The sequence below is a fragment of the Zingiber officinale genome, chromosome 3B (assembly GCF_018446385.1).
Source record: "Zingiber officinale cultivar Zhangliang chromosome 3B, Zo_v1.1, whole genome shotgun sequence".
Lineage (NCBI taxonomy): Eukaryota > Viridiplantae > Streptophyta > Magnoliopsida > Zingiberales > Zingiberaceae > Zingiber > Zingiber officinale.
The window spans coordinates 5,041,127-5,057,356 of NC_055991.1; the positions used below are offsets into that span (position 1 = coordinate 5,041,127).

A 16,230-nucleotide genomic window follows, 5' to 3' on the forward strand; every position below is an offset into this window, starting at 1 on the left:
GTTGACCTTAAACATGGATGGTAGAAGTAACAGACTTACAATAAGTAGAGCTGTAGAGAGTTGATCCCGAACTGGGATAATAGAACTACTAGAACTATAGAAAGTCAATCCCCACATACACTACAATGCCATTAGAGCCAATCTTTACCCATTTAGGAAGAATAGAAAACCAATACATCCAAACACCAAAATAGAAAGATTAGAATCCAGATTCAACCCATCAAGAGAGAGGGACTTGATCCCACAGAGCTGAGGAGGTAGCAGCAATACAGAAAATCAGAATACCATGCTCAACCCACCTTGGGAGAGAACTCGATCCCAGAGGGTTGGGGAGATAGTAGTAATGTAGAAAATCAGAATACCACTCTTGACTCTTGTTAGGATCGATGATCGCGGCTAGAGAGGGGGGGGGTGTGAATAGCCGACCCCAAATCTTCATTTCTTTCTACAAGTTGACGTTAGCGCTAGGGGTGGGCATCGGCCGGTTTGGTCCGGTTTTACCCTACTACGGTTTTATTTTTTCGGTTTCGGTTTTAAAGATTTTTGATCCAAAATCAAACCATTTTATTACGGTTCAGTTCGGTTTTTATGTAATACGGTCCGGTTTTTACGGTCGGTTATATACGGTTTATACAATGAATTAAATTGATTTTGTGCTACTACAAATATTAGTTTAGAGACAAAGAAAAAGTATCAATTTATTAAAATAATTATGAATTTAAAGTAATATTCAAATTTTGTTATCCGGTAACAATAAGTAAATATAAATATATAATTTGATTATGCTATTATATTATAAATAATTAGAAATTAATCCACTTTGTATGATCAACTATCTATAAAAATAATGTTTTAAGTATAATACGGCCGGTTCGGTTTTTTCGGTTTTTTGGGAGTCAAAACCGGAAACCGAACCGAATAACCGAATTTTAAAAAACTTAAACCGAAACCGGCCGAAACACCGAAAAAACCGAACAAAAAAAACCGAAATTTTTCGGTTCGGTCGGTTTTTCCGGTTTGAACCGAATTATGCCCACCCCTAGTTAGCGCAGCGGAAAATAAAACAAAGAAACAAAGACAAGAAGATCAAACCTCAACACGCGTCGATCTAACGAGGTTCGGAGATATACTCCTACTCCTCGGCATGTCCGTAAGGTGGACGAAGTCTATCAATCCGTCGATGGATGAGTCCCCGGAGAACCGGCTAATGTAACACTCCTTCTGGGTGGAGAAACCTCGCCACAATGTTTTGCAAAAGCAATACAGGAGTAGAAAGCAGCAAGAAGCAAAATACAATACAAATGTATGAAACACCTTCGCTTACTTGCCTTCTCTTCGACTGGATGAAGCAGCAGCTTGTCGGATCCAACCACAACAGCAACAGCAACTGATCAGTTGGTCCCAGCCGAGTGGAAGCTCTCAAAAAGCTTCAGGAACGAAGAGCTCAGCAAAGCTCGCAGAAGAACTTGCAGCAGCAAGAAGAAACAGAGAGGAAGAAGAAGGAAGCAGTAGAAGCCCTCGATCTCCTTTTATAACTTGCACTGCACCTGCGAAGAACAGAAGACAGAAGACTAGCCGTTGTGAGCCAACGGATAGTTCTGGACCGATCAGGCTGAAGCCTGATCGGTCCAGGGCACCTCTGATCGGTCCTGGTGACCGATCAGGCCCCAGTCTGATCGGTCCCCGGACCGATCCCACCTCTCTGTAAGAGAGGTGGCTGCGTCTCTGATCGATCGTGGAGACCGATCAGACTCCCTGCTGATCGGTCTCCAGACCGATCAGATGACTTACAGAACCCTTCTGTTTGTTATCTGATCGGTCACCAGACCGATCAGATACTCAGGCGTATCGCTGGATCGGTCACCAGACCGATCCAGGTTTAGAGCTCCAGCCCTAAACCCTAAGTGGTCCTGAGAACGAGCTACCGAGCCCTCTCTTGACCTAGTCCGGAGAACGAGCTACCGAGCCCTCTCCGACTTCGTCCGGTCCAGAGAACGAGCTACCGAGCCCTCTCTGACCACAGTCCGGAGAACGAGCTACCGAGCCCTCTCCGACTTTCCGTGCCAAGTCTCCATACTTGGACTTTTCCCGTGCCAAGCTCCCTGCTTGGACTTTTCACCAGATGTCTGGTCAACCTTGACCCATCTGGATTTCCCTTGCCTGGCTTCACTCACCAGGACTTCCAAACTGCCTAGCTTCACTCACTAGGTCTTTCCCCTGCCTGGCTTCACTTACCAGGACCTAGCTCCAACTGCCTGGCTTCACTCACCAGGACTTTCACTTTCACCTATCTTCACTCACTAGGATTTTCACCTGGCTTCACTCACCAGGATTTCCTGACTACCTAGCTTCACTCACCATGACTTTCTCCAACTGCCTAACATCCCAGTTAGGACTTCCCAGTCAAGTATCCGGTCAACCTTGACCTACTTGACTCTTCTTCATCCAACCTGATCAAACCCTGATCAGTATCTCTCCGCATGGACAACTGCACCTGCATTGTCCATGTCTACATGTCTTTCTGTATTGTCAAACATCGAAACCATGACCAAGATTTACGCTTGGTCAACTAGGTCAACCTTGACCTACTGGAAAGATTAGAATCCAGATTCAACCCATCTAGAGAGAGGGACTTGATCCCACAGAGCTGAGGAGGTAGCAGCAATACAGAAAATCAGAATACACTACAAGAAAAAAGCTAATAGACAACGCTTTTAAAGCGTTGTCTTTGTGCCTGAAAAAGCGTTGTTAAAGGCACTGTTGTTAAAAGTCTGCTCAACGACAACGCTTTTAAAGCGTTGTCGTTTGTAGCGAAGACAACGCCTTTGCAACGCTTTAAAAGCGTTGTTATTTTTTTACAAAGACAACACTTTTTGTAACGCTTTAAAAGCGTTGTTATTTTTTTACAAAGACAACACTTTTTGCAACGCTTTAAAAGCGTTGTTATTTTAAAGAAAAAAAATTATTTAAAAATTATTATTTTTATATTTATGAAACTATTAATTTTCTTTCACCATGTCTAGATTCGAATTTTACATATAATCAACTCGGCTAATGATTTCAAACTCATACCAAAATAATAGAATTCTGACATTGAAGTAATATTAGTATTTAATTACATGAGAAGCTAGTAAATATTAAAATTAACACTAATTCTATTTCAAAGTAGATAGTGATATTCACATATAAAATAAAAGAGCACAAGCTATAGCTTGTCTTTCACATATTCACATATAACTCATACCAAAACAGTACAGTATTTACTACCACAATATGAAGAAGTAGCTTGTCTTTCTCAATCTATTACAGGAATAAGCAATTGGATTTTGTCTAGGATCTTTGTGAGCTTTGAACAGATTGAACAGTTAGCCTGAAATATAAACAAAAAATTACAATCAATAGTTTGAACCAAAAAATTACTTCTACTAGCTATTTTCTATAAATGAACCAAAACTCATTACTCAGAAATGAAATGCTTGCAGAAAGAAAGAAAGAGAGCTTGCAGAAATGCAACGTTTCCTCAAACTGCAGAAAGAAAGCTTGCAGAAATGAAACACTTTCTTCTCTGCAAATGCTTTCTTGCAAAAAGTATTGTTGTTCGTTTCTTCAAACTGCAGAAATAAAGCTTGCAATTTCTCCATTCTAAAATGCATACAGTATTTCTCCATTCTAAAATGCATACAGTATTTGTAGAAAGAAAACTAAAATGAAACGTTTAGAATATGAGTTTAACCAATGGTGAAAAATTGCCAACTTCCTAAAGAAAGCTTGTAGAATTTTTAGCTTAACATGCTTGATAGACTTAAAGCTTGCCAAAATCTTGCATAAATCTTGCAAAACTCTTGTAGAAAGCTTGCAGAATATTTGCAAAGAAAGCTTGTAGAATAGACTTAATATTGTGCCATTCATCACAATTCCGATGACCGAACCCATAATGACTTAGCATGAATTAAGTGCAACAAACTGAAGACAAGAAAGTACTCCAATGTATCTGAGCTACAGCTTAATTGTTGCCCTTGTAATTTTTTAACTACTGCTGATGTGGCTTGAGCCAAGTAGGAAAAAAATGATCTAGAGTTTAAGTACTGGAGCATCTCCACCTAAGTGACTAGTCACCAATGATAATTAGATTGTGTACAAAATAGAACTTATCCATTTTAGAGTGTCATTGTGTTGATTAGAACTGGAGCATCTACATCCAAGCGACTAGGCACTAGGATTGATAAGAAGCCACTAATAAGCAGCAGTGAAAATTAATAAGCTGGAGAAACTATTGCTCACAAATCAAATATATTTTACTAGGAAGTCAAAAGGATACGACTAACTGGAGCATTTTATAGAAAAAGTAATATTGAAGAGACTCACTGCAAGATAAAGAAAAAGTAATTATAAACTATGTCCAGCGAAGTGTAGTAGGGGTTTAGACAAATAAAAGTATTCCTAAATGAACTTTCACCAATAGGTTTTAGTCTAACGAAGTGTATAACAACATCAAACCTGCAGAAACAAACAAAATGATGTCATGCAACGTTAAAAAGGATATCCAAACAAAATCAGAAGCAGACTGTTAAATGACAGCAAAATAAAATTAGATCAATCAACACAACCGTTCATGTCCCAATCACCTTCCATTCTTCTAATCCTATTGTTTTCGACCATGTGAAAAGAACAAATAAAATATTTCCATGTGTTAACTTGTATTGTGATACATGCAACAAGCAATAATTTCAAAAGTGATTAGCAATCAAAAACCTTTATCAAATTATTCAATAATATAACCATTTATGAAACCCAAATCAAATACCTTTATCTGCTTTCCATTGCATTTTCCACCATTTTGAGTTTTGATCTCCAGAACCCATCCCAAAGGCAACAATTCGGGATCATCTTTTCCCTCATTTGCATTTTGACTCTATATGGGTAAAGCATGTTAGAACATATCTTATAATTGAAATTATAAAACTCATCTAAAGCTTGGCATTTCTTTGTCTGAAAAAGAGAAAAAGTGGGATATTGTTTGGCATCTAAAGTTCACAATCACACTTCATTTTGGAACCTTATGTGATAGTTGTAAGAAGTGGGAAGTTGTATAACTGGATAAGTAAAAATCTTAAGGGAAAAATGGATGCCTGTACAAAAAATACCACAGATGTATAATAGGTTATGTGAGATCAGATTGCTTATTAAGAGAACTCAAATATAATGGGATATACATTTTGATGCCTAGAGTTGGGGTCTTTCATTTTTTTTTTAGAGCTTGGTTGAACCAAGGCTAACCTGCTCAATTGAAGAGATAAATATCATAGATACCAACTCTACTGCGATTCCAAACACTAGAATCATTTTGGGAAAAAAAATCTACTATATTGGTTGATTTCAACTACAATATTATAATACAAACACAAAAATAAGGTAGGGACAACTCGAAGATGTAACACCCCAAATTTCATGATTTGAAATCCTAAAAGACCTTATTAAAATCTAGAAATGCTTTAGAAATATTCTAGAGATTTTTAGAAATTTTTAGAGTATTTTTATGGAATTTTTGGAGGTCGTTTGGTATTTTTACCAAAAGAAAGAAGTTGTGACAAAAAAATGTCCAAGTCGAGACTCGGACCGGCAACCCCTGACCCGAGCAAAACCTGACTAGCCAACTGGGATAGCAGTTGTTACTTGAATAAATAAAGGAAGAGATTTATTTAAGTAATAGAAATTTATAACAAAGAAATAAATTGGAGAAAAACGGTTGTGGCTGAGAATCGAAGCCCAGACCCGCGGTTTTGAGCAAAACCCAACGGACCAGCTGTTCCGCGATTATTTCGTGAACAGATAAAAACATGTAATATAGTTTAGTTATAAAAGGACAAGTTAAAGAGAGGGTTAAGAGATATTCTTTTCTCACCCGTGACCTAACTTCCTCCCCTTTCTCTCACGCGCGGCGCGTCGACATTCCTCTTCTCGGGCGAAGATGCAGCAGGGAGTTGGGGCTTCTCCGGCGGCCGGCCAAAGAGGATTTCCGCGAGCTCTTCTCGGACCCAAGTCCCTCTCGTCAAGGAGAGCTCGTGAGTGCAAGGAAGAGCTGGGATCTCGAGCTCGCCGAAACCCTAGAAGTTATTCCGGTTGTGAGTCAAAGAACAAGAGGTAAGTTGCTACTCACCTGCAGTAAGATAGCTCCGAAGCATATTTTGTATTCCTCTCCTTGTTTCCGAAGCTTTGCTTGAATTTTCTTGCGTTTCAGCTTTTGGATCTGTTTGTTGCCGTGTGCTTCAAAGAAAAGGGAAAAGGGGTTTTGTTGTTTAGCTTGTGCCTAATTTCTTTGGACCTTGTTGCTTAATTTAGGGATTTTGTTAGCTTCGGGTAATGGAGTTTTGGTTCCTTAGAATGGTATTTCTTTCAGTATCAGTTGCCATGCTATATTAGCTTTCATCTGTTTATGAATTGCTGTTCATATTAGAAGGAATTCCATAAATATTATCAGCCACGTTCTGTTAATTTTTACCTTAGTATTGAAGTGTTAGAAGTTTAAGAGAAATTCCAAGCTTTACATAGGTTTGAAAATCCCAGCAGGTTTTAGCTTGAGTTGGTTTTTGGAAAATTAAAAACTGCCAAGAAAATTGAGTTGTCTACTTTTTGGTTGATGACTGTTATGTGAATTGATTCCTTATCCTGTAAGCATACGGTTTTGTATTACAAGTTCTAGATGCTAATCATGCACCGAATCCTTTGAATTGAGACTAAAGATGATTTAAATTGATGTTCTGCCATTATAAAATTAGTAGACTGAATTTCATATCAGATTCGGTTTTATGTATTAGGTTTCAGATTTAGTTTGGGTGCATGTGTTATGAACAATTAGTCTTAATCTTTAGGTTCTTAAAGTATGAAATAGTTTCAGTTTTTAGGTTGTTTGTGACCTTAACTAGCTTTAGTTTTGTGTTAAATTACTAAGTGTGAACAACCTTTGGAGCTACTATACACTTTAGCTCACTGTTTAATTGCCGAGGCAATCTTAGAGCTTGTAGAGCAGAATTTTGTTAGTTTAGTGTGCAGAATTTTAAGTGCAGATTTCTTCCATTAAGTGCAGATTTCATAAGTATAGTATGCAGATTTTATAAGTATAGTATGCAGAATTTCATAAGTATAGTATGCAGATTTTGTAAGTATAGTATGCAGAATTTCATAAGTATAGTATGCAGAATTTCATAAGTATAGTATGCAGATTTTATAAGTATAGTATGCAGATTTTCATAAGTATAGTATGCAGATTTTTATAAGTATGGTATGCAGATCTTTTTATAAGTATTGCATTGCAGAATTTATTTAGCATAGTAGGCAGATTTTTGGTTTAAGCATTTCAAAGTTAGAATTTGCTTAAACATTTCAGTTTCTTTTTGTAAGAAGCATTCTTTTATAAGAAAAGTATAAGAAAGATAAAGAAAAAAAAAGAAAAGGCCGAGGCCTTAAGTAGATCCCAAAAGTCAAGACTTTAGGGATTTTGGCACACAAGGTGCCTATTAAAATGCCGAGGCATTAAAAGAAGAAGTAATTAAGATTATAAGTATTTTACTTTTAAGAAGAGGCTAGTACCCGACTTCCGAGGTTGTCGTTAAACAAATCCAGGTGTCCAATTCTAAGGTCTTGGCCCTGGTAGACCGAGGTCTGCTCTTTTAGGATTGGTGGCTCGCTACCCCAACCTATTAGGGAACGCGCATAAGATGGTACTATGCCTGGGCCCAAGAAGAAGTTGATTATTATTTTGAAGTATTATAAGTATAAGTTTTTGAACAAGTAAAGCAAGTTTTACATAAGTATAAAGTATTAAAGAATAAGTCTTTGAACAAGTGGAATAAGATTCAGAAGGTGTTTAGAATTCAGTAAGTTTAGTTCTTTATTCTACCATGTTTATCTAGTGGATGAGTAGTTTCATGTTTACCTATTAGATGAGTAGCATGATTAGCGAGTAGAATTACATGAGTAGATTTCTTAGCTTTTCTTTGCTATTAGTTTGACATGAGCAGTTATGTTTATGTTTTATTTCTTTTTAGAGCATATAGTTTTTAGTTCTTTTCGTATACATGCACATTCGTGATTTTGTGAGTTAGATAGCGCTTACTAAGCAAATTTTGCTTATAGACTACACTTCCTCTTACTGCAGATACAGGAAAGGAAAAGATATAGAAAGGAAGACGACAAGGTGGCGCGGATGGTGTGTGATGTCAGGACTATGGAAGCCTTGGGACTTAGTTTAAGAATTTATTAAGATTGTCATTTATTAAGAATGTATTAGATAAGTCATTTAGTCTTCCGCTGTTAGTTAATTGTATGTTTATTTTGTTTCCGCTATTCATTACTTGCATGATTTGATTTCATTAAACTGCGTGGTGATGTTATTCCTTTTGTGTGTTTGATATGTGTTCCAGCCGCCTGTGGCTGTGTATATTATGTTATGTATGTCAGTTTAAGGTCACCGGTACAGGGGAGATTCTGTCGAAATTTTTCGGTAGGGTTTCCATGTGATTTTTAATCATACCGGTTAAGTAGAATTAGTAGTTAAGTAACGGTCATCCTTAGAGAGTAGTAGTAGTAAGAAGGGTGGTCGTTACAGAAGAAATCTCCAAGAACATTGCAAATATCAAATCTCCATAAAACTCAAAATCTCTCTTCCGTATTCTTCCCTGAATGCTAGCAAAGTCTACTCTTTTTCGTGCCTTCGACCAAAAAAAAGAAGAGTCCTCCTACTAAATAAAGGAACAAATTCCGCATTCCGAATCTAAAATGCAAAACATAATACTAGGGCAAGCAAAGAGATCCACAAGCTTTGTAATCCACGCAGCAATCGTTCTCGGGAATCAATTAACTCCAAGAAGAATCGGAAAGAAAAGAGATCGAAATAGGGGAGGGAGAGAAGACGAACTTGATCTGCCAAATCCTTTTCTCTTTCTTCCTCCACAGTGAAGTGTGTGAGGGAAAAGCAGAAGCAGCCCAAGATAGTCAACAATATCTTTTACAACAAAATCAGCTTGACACAAAATTAGATCGAGGTCAACAATATTTTTAGTTTATATTTTTTTTTTGCTGTGTTCATGGTTTACAGCAAAAAAACAAAAAGAAACAAAAGTGAAAGGGGGCAAAATTAGATCGAGGGTTGGTTGTCATTGATGTACAACAGATTGAAGAAGAAAACAAAGAAAATGGAAATTTTTCGAAGGATCCGCCGACCTAGAATGGCGAGGTAGCCGGCGGCTGGTTGCGGAGGCGGTTGGTACTGCAGCGGCGACTTCATAGGGTTGGGAAGAAGAGGAGCCGTCGGGAGCGGCACTTGCTGCTGGGGTAGAAAGGTGCCGTATGGAGTGGGAGAAGGAGGGAACGGAAGCCGACGGTCGGCGGGAGTCTTGGAGAGATCGGCGTCGCTGCTGCACCCGGCCATCGACTTCTGCATCGAGCTGGGTGGGATCGCTGTGCAGTCCGATTGAAAACATAAATGGACGAAAAAGGATCAGCAATATAGACCGTGGTCACACTGCCATATCGTCGGAGGCGAAGGAGGCGAAGAGCTGGGTTGATCTGTCGTGGTCGATCACCTCAGCACCGGGATCTGCCACTTGACGAAGGTGTGGTCAAAGAGATTGGGCAGTGTGACGGAAGCGTGAATGAGGCGACGGAGACGAAGAGATTAGGGCATGAAGAGTTGAAGGAATAAGGTGATTAATCCCGTGGTCTTGACGGAGAGAAGTTCGGAGGAGTGGTTCGCGGAGAGGGGTTCACCGGAGAGGGGTTTGCCGGAGAGGAGTTGGAAGGAGAGGGCGTGAGAGGAGGAGTTGGATGGAGAAGGCCGTGTGAGATAAGGAGTTGGGAGGCGGGTTCGGGATCAAAAACGATCGAAAGATAGGAGTTAGGAGAAGGGTTCGGGTTTTCTAATAATAGACAACACTAAAAAAGATTTAGATTAAAATTTAATAAGAGACAACACTAAAAAAAGGCTAATAGACAACACTTTTTACAAAGCGTTGTCTTTGACCCATAAAAATCACTAATATACAACGATTTTTAGAAAAACGTTGTCTATTAATAAGAAAATAATGAAATAGACAACGCTTTTCACTAAAAGCGTTGTTAAAAAAAAAATAGACAACGCTTTTAAAAAAAAACGTTGTCGTTTTAGTGTTGTAGAATCCCATTTTTCTTGTAGTGATACCATGCTCAACCCACCTTGGGAGAGAACTCGATCCCAGAGGGTTGGGGAGATAGTAGTAATGTAGAAAATCAGAATACCACTCTTGACTCTAACCTGGGAGAGAGATTCAATCCCACAGGACTAGGGAAATAGCAGAAATGTAGAAAATTCAAATACCATACTTGACTCACCCTGGGAGATAGACTTAATTCCACAGAGGTGGAGATAGCAACAATATAGAAAATCAAAATACCATGCTTGACCCACCCTTGGAGAGAGATTTGATCCCACAGGACTGGAGCGATAAGAGAAGTTGGTTGTGTGGCCGCACGACCTACAGTAAAGTGCCTCCAACACCAGCAAATGAGATTGCTCAATCTTGGTCATTTGATCAGGAGAGAATGATCGAGTAGCTTAGTGTCTCCGACACCACCAATTCAAGTAAGTTGATCGTGGTCAAACGACCAGGAGAGATTGGTTGTGTGGCAGTATGGCCGAACAGTAAAATATCTCTAACACTACTAAGTGAGATAACTTGATCCTGGGCGAGTGACTAGGAGAGATAGCTCAATCCTAGTTCAGAATCTATGAGAGAATGGTCGAATGACCAAGTGTCCTGACACAATCAAGTAAAATAATTAGACATAAGTGAGAGGCTATGAGAGAGTGTTACCATCCATAGGGTAGCTGACTTAGGAGGGATGGCTGACCCGAGCAGGTTTTCATGGGCACGTCAAACTTCTTGACTTTCCCTTCTATTCAAATGGAGGAAAAATCTCGAGGTCGATGAACTATTGTTTGGGCCCATACGGTGTATGGGAAGAGAGATTTGATCACTTCCTTAATAGTGAAAATAGTTGGGTCACTGTCAATAGTTACTTTGGCCATGCTATCATAATTCTTGTAAGTGCACTTCATACTGACTTGAGTGTGCTTTGTACAATGATGTAGATGATCTCATTATTGTGATGATGTGGACGATCATTTAAGTTTTTTGATGTTGAGTATACTAGAATTAATTGATGTCTTTACTCCCGATCTGCTGTATCGCTTAAATCGGGTTTGCACTGATAGTGCTTCTTCTGTTAAGAACTGAGTTAGTTAACTATTGCATTGATTGAAAAATACTCATAAAGTTTGCATTCGGGAGAGAGCAGAGAAGAGATAACCTTTTTCTTGGTGAACTGACTCAGGGGCGGATCTAGGCGAGGGCTGGAGGGGGCTGAAGCCCTCGCCAAGATTTGCCGGAGAAAGAGCTAAAGAGGAGTCACACTTGTTCTGTGTCCGGCGGCGGCGTGAGAAGCCGACAACCACTGGACAAAAAATGAAGCAGCGACGTTTTCATCTTGTTTTTTTTTTTTTTTTTTTTAATAAAATTTATAGGCCTTTGCAGCCCAAGCCCAAGCCCAAGCCCAAATGCCCAATAGGTCATGTTTTGTTTTTGCCGTCAGTTCGTCAATTGCAATTTCTCCCTCTTCGCGATCGCGAATCTCGACTCTGCCTCAGCAGTCGGCGACTCGACGCTTCGACGCTTCGTTCTGTCGTCCTATGTTCGCCGGTCCACCGCCCACCAGTCCGACACCCGCCGGTCCGCCGCCCACTGCTCCGCCCGGCGGCGCCCGCTGACTGCAGCAGCTCCCTCTAAGGTTTTTTCTCTACTTTTATTTTGTTTTCTTGTGTAGTGTTGAATGTTGATTCCGTCGTCTGCCGGTCCATCGTGGCGCCGCCGACCAGTCTGTCGGCCACCCGCGGCCCCGGCCCGCCTGTCCGTCACGGCGTCGCCCATCCACTGCAGCAGGTCAACAGCTGTCAGCTGCAAGCCGCTGTTGATTTGATTAATGTTTTTCTTAACTTACTGAAATCCAAAAAATACTACCCTGTTGTCTGTTGAAAGTGAGTACTATTGTGATTTGATCCTAACAATTATTTAGATTAAGATTAAAACTTATTAATTTCAGGACTCTGTGCATTTTGTCCGGGATCAGAAGGTTATTATTTGGCTCTTCCAGCAAGTACAAGTAAAGGATCTGTCTTACTCTTGATTTACAACATAGGTGGGCTCACGTCATTCACTTAATTTGTGAATTCAAGGTTATTTTTTTTACCTTTCTTATTATTTTTTTACTTTTTTATTTCAATTTAAATTAAGAAGTTTAGGGTTTAAATTAGTTGTGATTTATGAATATTAATTTAGTTACATCATATACATGACTTTATTTTTAATTATTTATTTATGTAGATTATGGAGAGGTTTTTTTAAACCTAAACGTTTTCGTGAGGGTTCTTCCAATGATCCTAATATTAATGAAGTTGTGGAAATTCAATCTCATGTGGAATTAGATTTAAATGATATTGTTAGTGATCCTGGATTACGAAAATCAATTGAAGAGTTTGATATTTCTATTCGAGATCAAGTCCGAAGAGAGTACTTGACTAGGGGGCCCTGCCAACCAATTGGGCATATGTATCCAAAAAGATCTTTTGGTAATCAAGAAAGGAGTTTCCAAGATAGTTGGTATAAAATATATACATGGTTAGAATATAGCATATCAAAAGATGCGGCGTTTTGCTTATGGTGTTATCTTTTTAAACCATCAAATAAAGGAGGTCGATATAAAGAGGATGCCTTTGTAAAAAATGGATTTATTAATTGGAAAAATGCTTTAGAAAGATTTAATTTGCATAATGGTGCCGTAGATAGTTGTCACAATCATGCTAGAGTACAGGTTGAATCTTTTCAAGATCAAAGACATAGTGTTTCAAATATATTACGAGCACATGGGCGAGATATAGAGGTTTCTTATCGCATCCGTTTAATAGCAATGTTGGATGTTACGCGATTTCTTTTAAAGCAAGGACTGTCTTTCCGTGGACATGATGAGTCAAGTAATTCTTTAAATAGAGGAAACTTTCTTGAATTGCTTCAATGGTACAGTCAACGAAATGAGGAAGTTTCAAAGGTTGTTAATCAAAATGCTCCCGGAAACAATCAAATGATTTCTCCAGCAATTCAAAAAGACCTTACGCATGCTTGTGCCTCTGAGATCACACTTTCCATAATCGAAGATATTGGAAACAATGTTTTCTCCTTAATGGTTGATGAATCTCGAGACATTTCAGTGAAGGAGCAAATGAGAGTTGTTTTGAGATATGTGAACAAAAGAGGACAGGTGATTGAACGATTCCTTGCAATTGTACATGTATCTGACACTAGCTCTCGTTCTTTGAAGGATGCTATCGATGCTTTATTTGCGAAACATGGATTATCATTATCTAGACTGAGAGGTCAAGGATATGATGGAGCTTCAAATATGCGGGGTGAATTCAATGGATTGAAATCTCTCATTTTACAAGAAAATCCATATGCAAGTTATATTCATTGTTTTTCTCACCAATTGCAGTTAGTTATTATTGCTGTTGCCAAGAGTAATCTCAATGCGAGTGATTTTTTTTACTATGTCACTATGATTGTTAACACAACGGGAGCATCATGTAAAAGGAGAGATCAACTTAGGCAAATTGAACATGATAGGATTGTTGTAATGTTGGAGGGTGGAGACATTAGTACAGGCAGTGGCAAAAATCAAGAAACTAATTTAGTAAGGCCAGGAGACACTCGTTGGGGATCACACTACTTGACATTGGGTCGTCTATTATCTATGTGGCCTTCAGTGATTCAAGTGTTGGAGAATATTTGTGATGATTCTAGTTCTTTTGATAGTAGAGGGGTTGCCAAAAGTTTGATTCAGAAAATGGAGAATTATGAGTTTGTTTTCATGTTGCACTTGATGAAGATGATATTGGGAATGACAAATGAGTTATCACTTGTGTTACAACAAAAGGATCAAAATATTGTCCAAGCCATAAGTTTGATTGAGAGTGTGAAAGATCAATTTCAAATATTTAGGGAAGACGGATGGCATACAATTATAGATAAAGTCAACACATTTTGTGAGTTGAATGAGATCCCAGTGCCGGAGATGAAAGACAATTGTATGATTGGTGGTCGTAGTAGACGTAGAAGGCAAGTCATCACCAATTTGCATTATTATCGTGTGGAGATTATCTATCAGGTATTATTTTTTTAAAAAAATTATTATTATTAAATTCATCGATCCTAGATTTTTTACTTATTAATTATTTTTTTTGTGAATTATAATGTTAGGTTGTTGATTCAGTTATACAAGAGATGAATACTCGTTTTTCAGAAGTTGGCACAGAATTGCTTAGTTGTATAGCATGTCTTCATCCAAGGAATTCTTTTTCTGAATTCAATGTTCAGAAACTCGTTCGACTTTGTGATTTATATCCTGAGGACTTCTCAACAAATGATTGTATAGTTATTGAACAACAACTTCAGAATTTCATTCATAATATACGACAGGATCCAAATTTTTTTGGAATTGAAGATTTGGGAAGTTTTGCTCAGAAAATTGTTGAAACTCAAAAAAATCAAGCTTATCCATTGGTTTATCGTCTGATTGAGATGACATTAGTTTTACCAGTTGCGACCGCTTCTGTTGAAAGAGTATTTTCTGCGATGAAGACGATAAAGACTGATTTACGTAACAGAATGGGAGACGAGTGGATGAATGACAGTCTAGTCGTATACATCGAGAAAGATATCTTTTCAACAATTGAAAATGAGCAAATATTGCAGCGTTTTCAAAAGATGAAAAGCCGCAGGATGCAGCTACCTCCTCTTTCTTATCCAACGATCACCTAATATGTCACAAAGTGTTAACCAATACTTCAATAAGCAATAGTCTAATTGCAATTTATTAATTTAGTATTTTATCTTTTTGTGATGTCAAATTGAACTTTTTGTTATTAAATATATTTTTTATGTTACAAAAGATATTCTATTAGTCCTCGTTAAAATTTCTCTCTGGATCCGCCCCTGAACTGACTTATATAGACTTGAAGCTTCCTCCTCCATGGACTCCCCTATGCCTTGACCATCAACTCACGTCTTTGTTGCTGTTAACTCTTGTATGGGGAAAAGTATGGTGGCTGTCCTCTGCTCTCTGGGATAGCTTTTGAGATGTTTGACAAATATTGGTTAGGCGACCTATCCTTACAGTACTATGCCTCTTGTTGGCCCAGTTTGCTTGTACTATTGTTGTCATCTCATTTAGTCAGCCTTCAATTGACCCATGCTTAGTCCACAATTCACCATTCGACTCCTAATTTAAGAATGGTTACCAGCAATAATTAATTAAGTAAAGTAATTCACAAGCTCAAAGTTAATTGAGAGATATGGGTAGGTGGTGCCATTCTAGCAGCTTGTGATATTGCGCCACTTATTAGCTTGTTAGCCAAAAGGGTGTTAATGAGAGTAACACAGTAAATGATGAGAGGGGTTATAATCTAGGGGAGATCTATGTAGAAAGGGAGACTCTTGCAGCTTGAGCTAGTTGAAGTTCAGGGGAGATCTTCGTAGGTAAGGAGACTCTCGTAGCCTAGGCTGATTGAGGTTCAAGGGAGATCTCCTTAGGTAGGAAGCTCTCGCAGCCTAGATTGGTTGAGGTGCAGGGGAGATCTCTATAGGTAGGGAGACTTTCGCAGCTTGAGCTAGTTGAGATGAAGGGGAGATCTCTGTAGTTAGGGAAGCTCTCGTAGCTTGGATTAGTTAAGGTTTAAGGGAGATCTCCGTAGATAGGGAGACTCTCGTAGCTTAGGCTGGTTGAGGTCCAAGGGAGATCTACGTAGATAGGGAGGTTCTCACAGCTTAGGTTGGTTGAGGTCCAAGGAAGATATTTGCAAATAGGGAGGCTATCACAGCCTGAGCTAGTTGAGGTTCAGGAAAGATCTCCGTAAGTAGAGAGTCTCATAGTCATAGTCAAGACGGTGTGTTAGGGACTTTCTCAAACAGGAATGTTACTCCCATACTAATTGAACAAGTGGCCCATCACTTTTTCGCTCGAGCAATCTGGCTACTAGGTTGATTTAGCGATTCTCAAACCGTGCACTTCTAGTCGATCACGTAACGGCATATCAAAATTAAAAGCAAAGGAGACTTAGTGAAGGGTAAAATTGCTACTGTATATGATCTT

The 16,230-nt window shown here is 38.8% G+C and overlaps 1 protein-coding gene and 1 long non-coding RNA gene across 2 annotated transcripts; one reads left to right on the plus strand and one right to left on the minus strand.

Moving 5' to 3' along the window:
- Window positions 1-4,809: 4,809 nt before the first annotated feature.
- LOC121968032 lies at window positions 4,810-8,954 on the minus strand. The gene is made up of 2 exons (XR_006107904.1): window positions 8,915-8,954; window positions 4,810-4,912 (listed from the first exon to the last, which is right to left on the minus strand). It is a non-coding gene; the product is annotated as an uncharacterized LOC121968032 (long non-coding RNA).
- A 2,650-nt stretch (window positions 8,955-11,604) lies between these two features.
- LOC121967982 (zinc finger MYM-type protein 1-like) lies at window positions 11,605-14,900 on the plus strand. Its single transcript, XM_042518510.1, has 3 exons — window positions 11,605-11,820; window positions 13,027-14,247; window positions 14,340-14,900. Exons 1-3 carry the CDS (start codon window positions 11,605-11,607, stop codon window positions 14,898-14,900), a joined length of 1,998 nt encoding a protein of 665 aa, XP_042374444.1.
- Window positions 14,901-16,230: the final 1,330 nt, after the last annotated feature.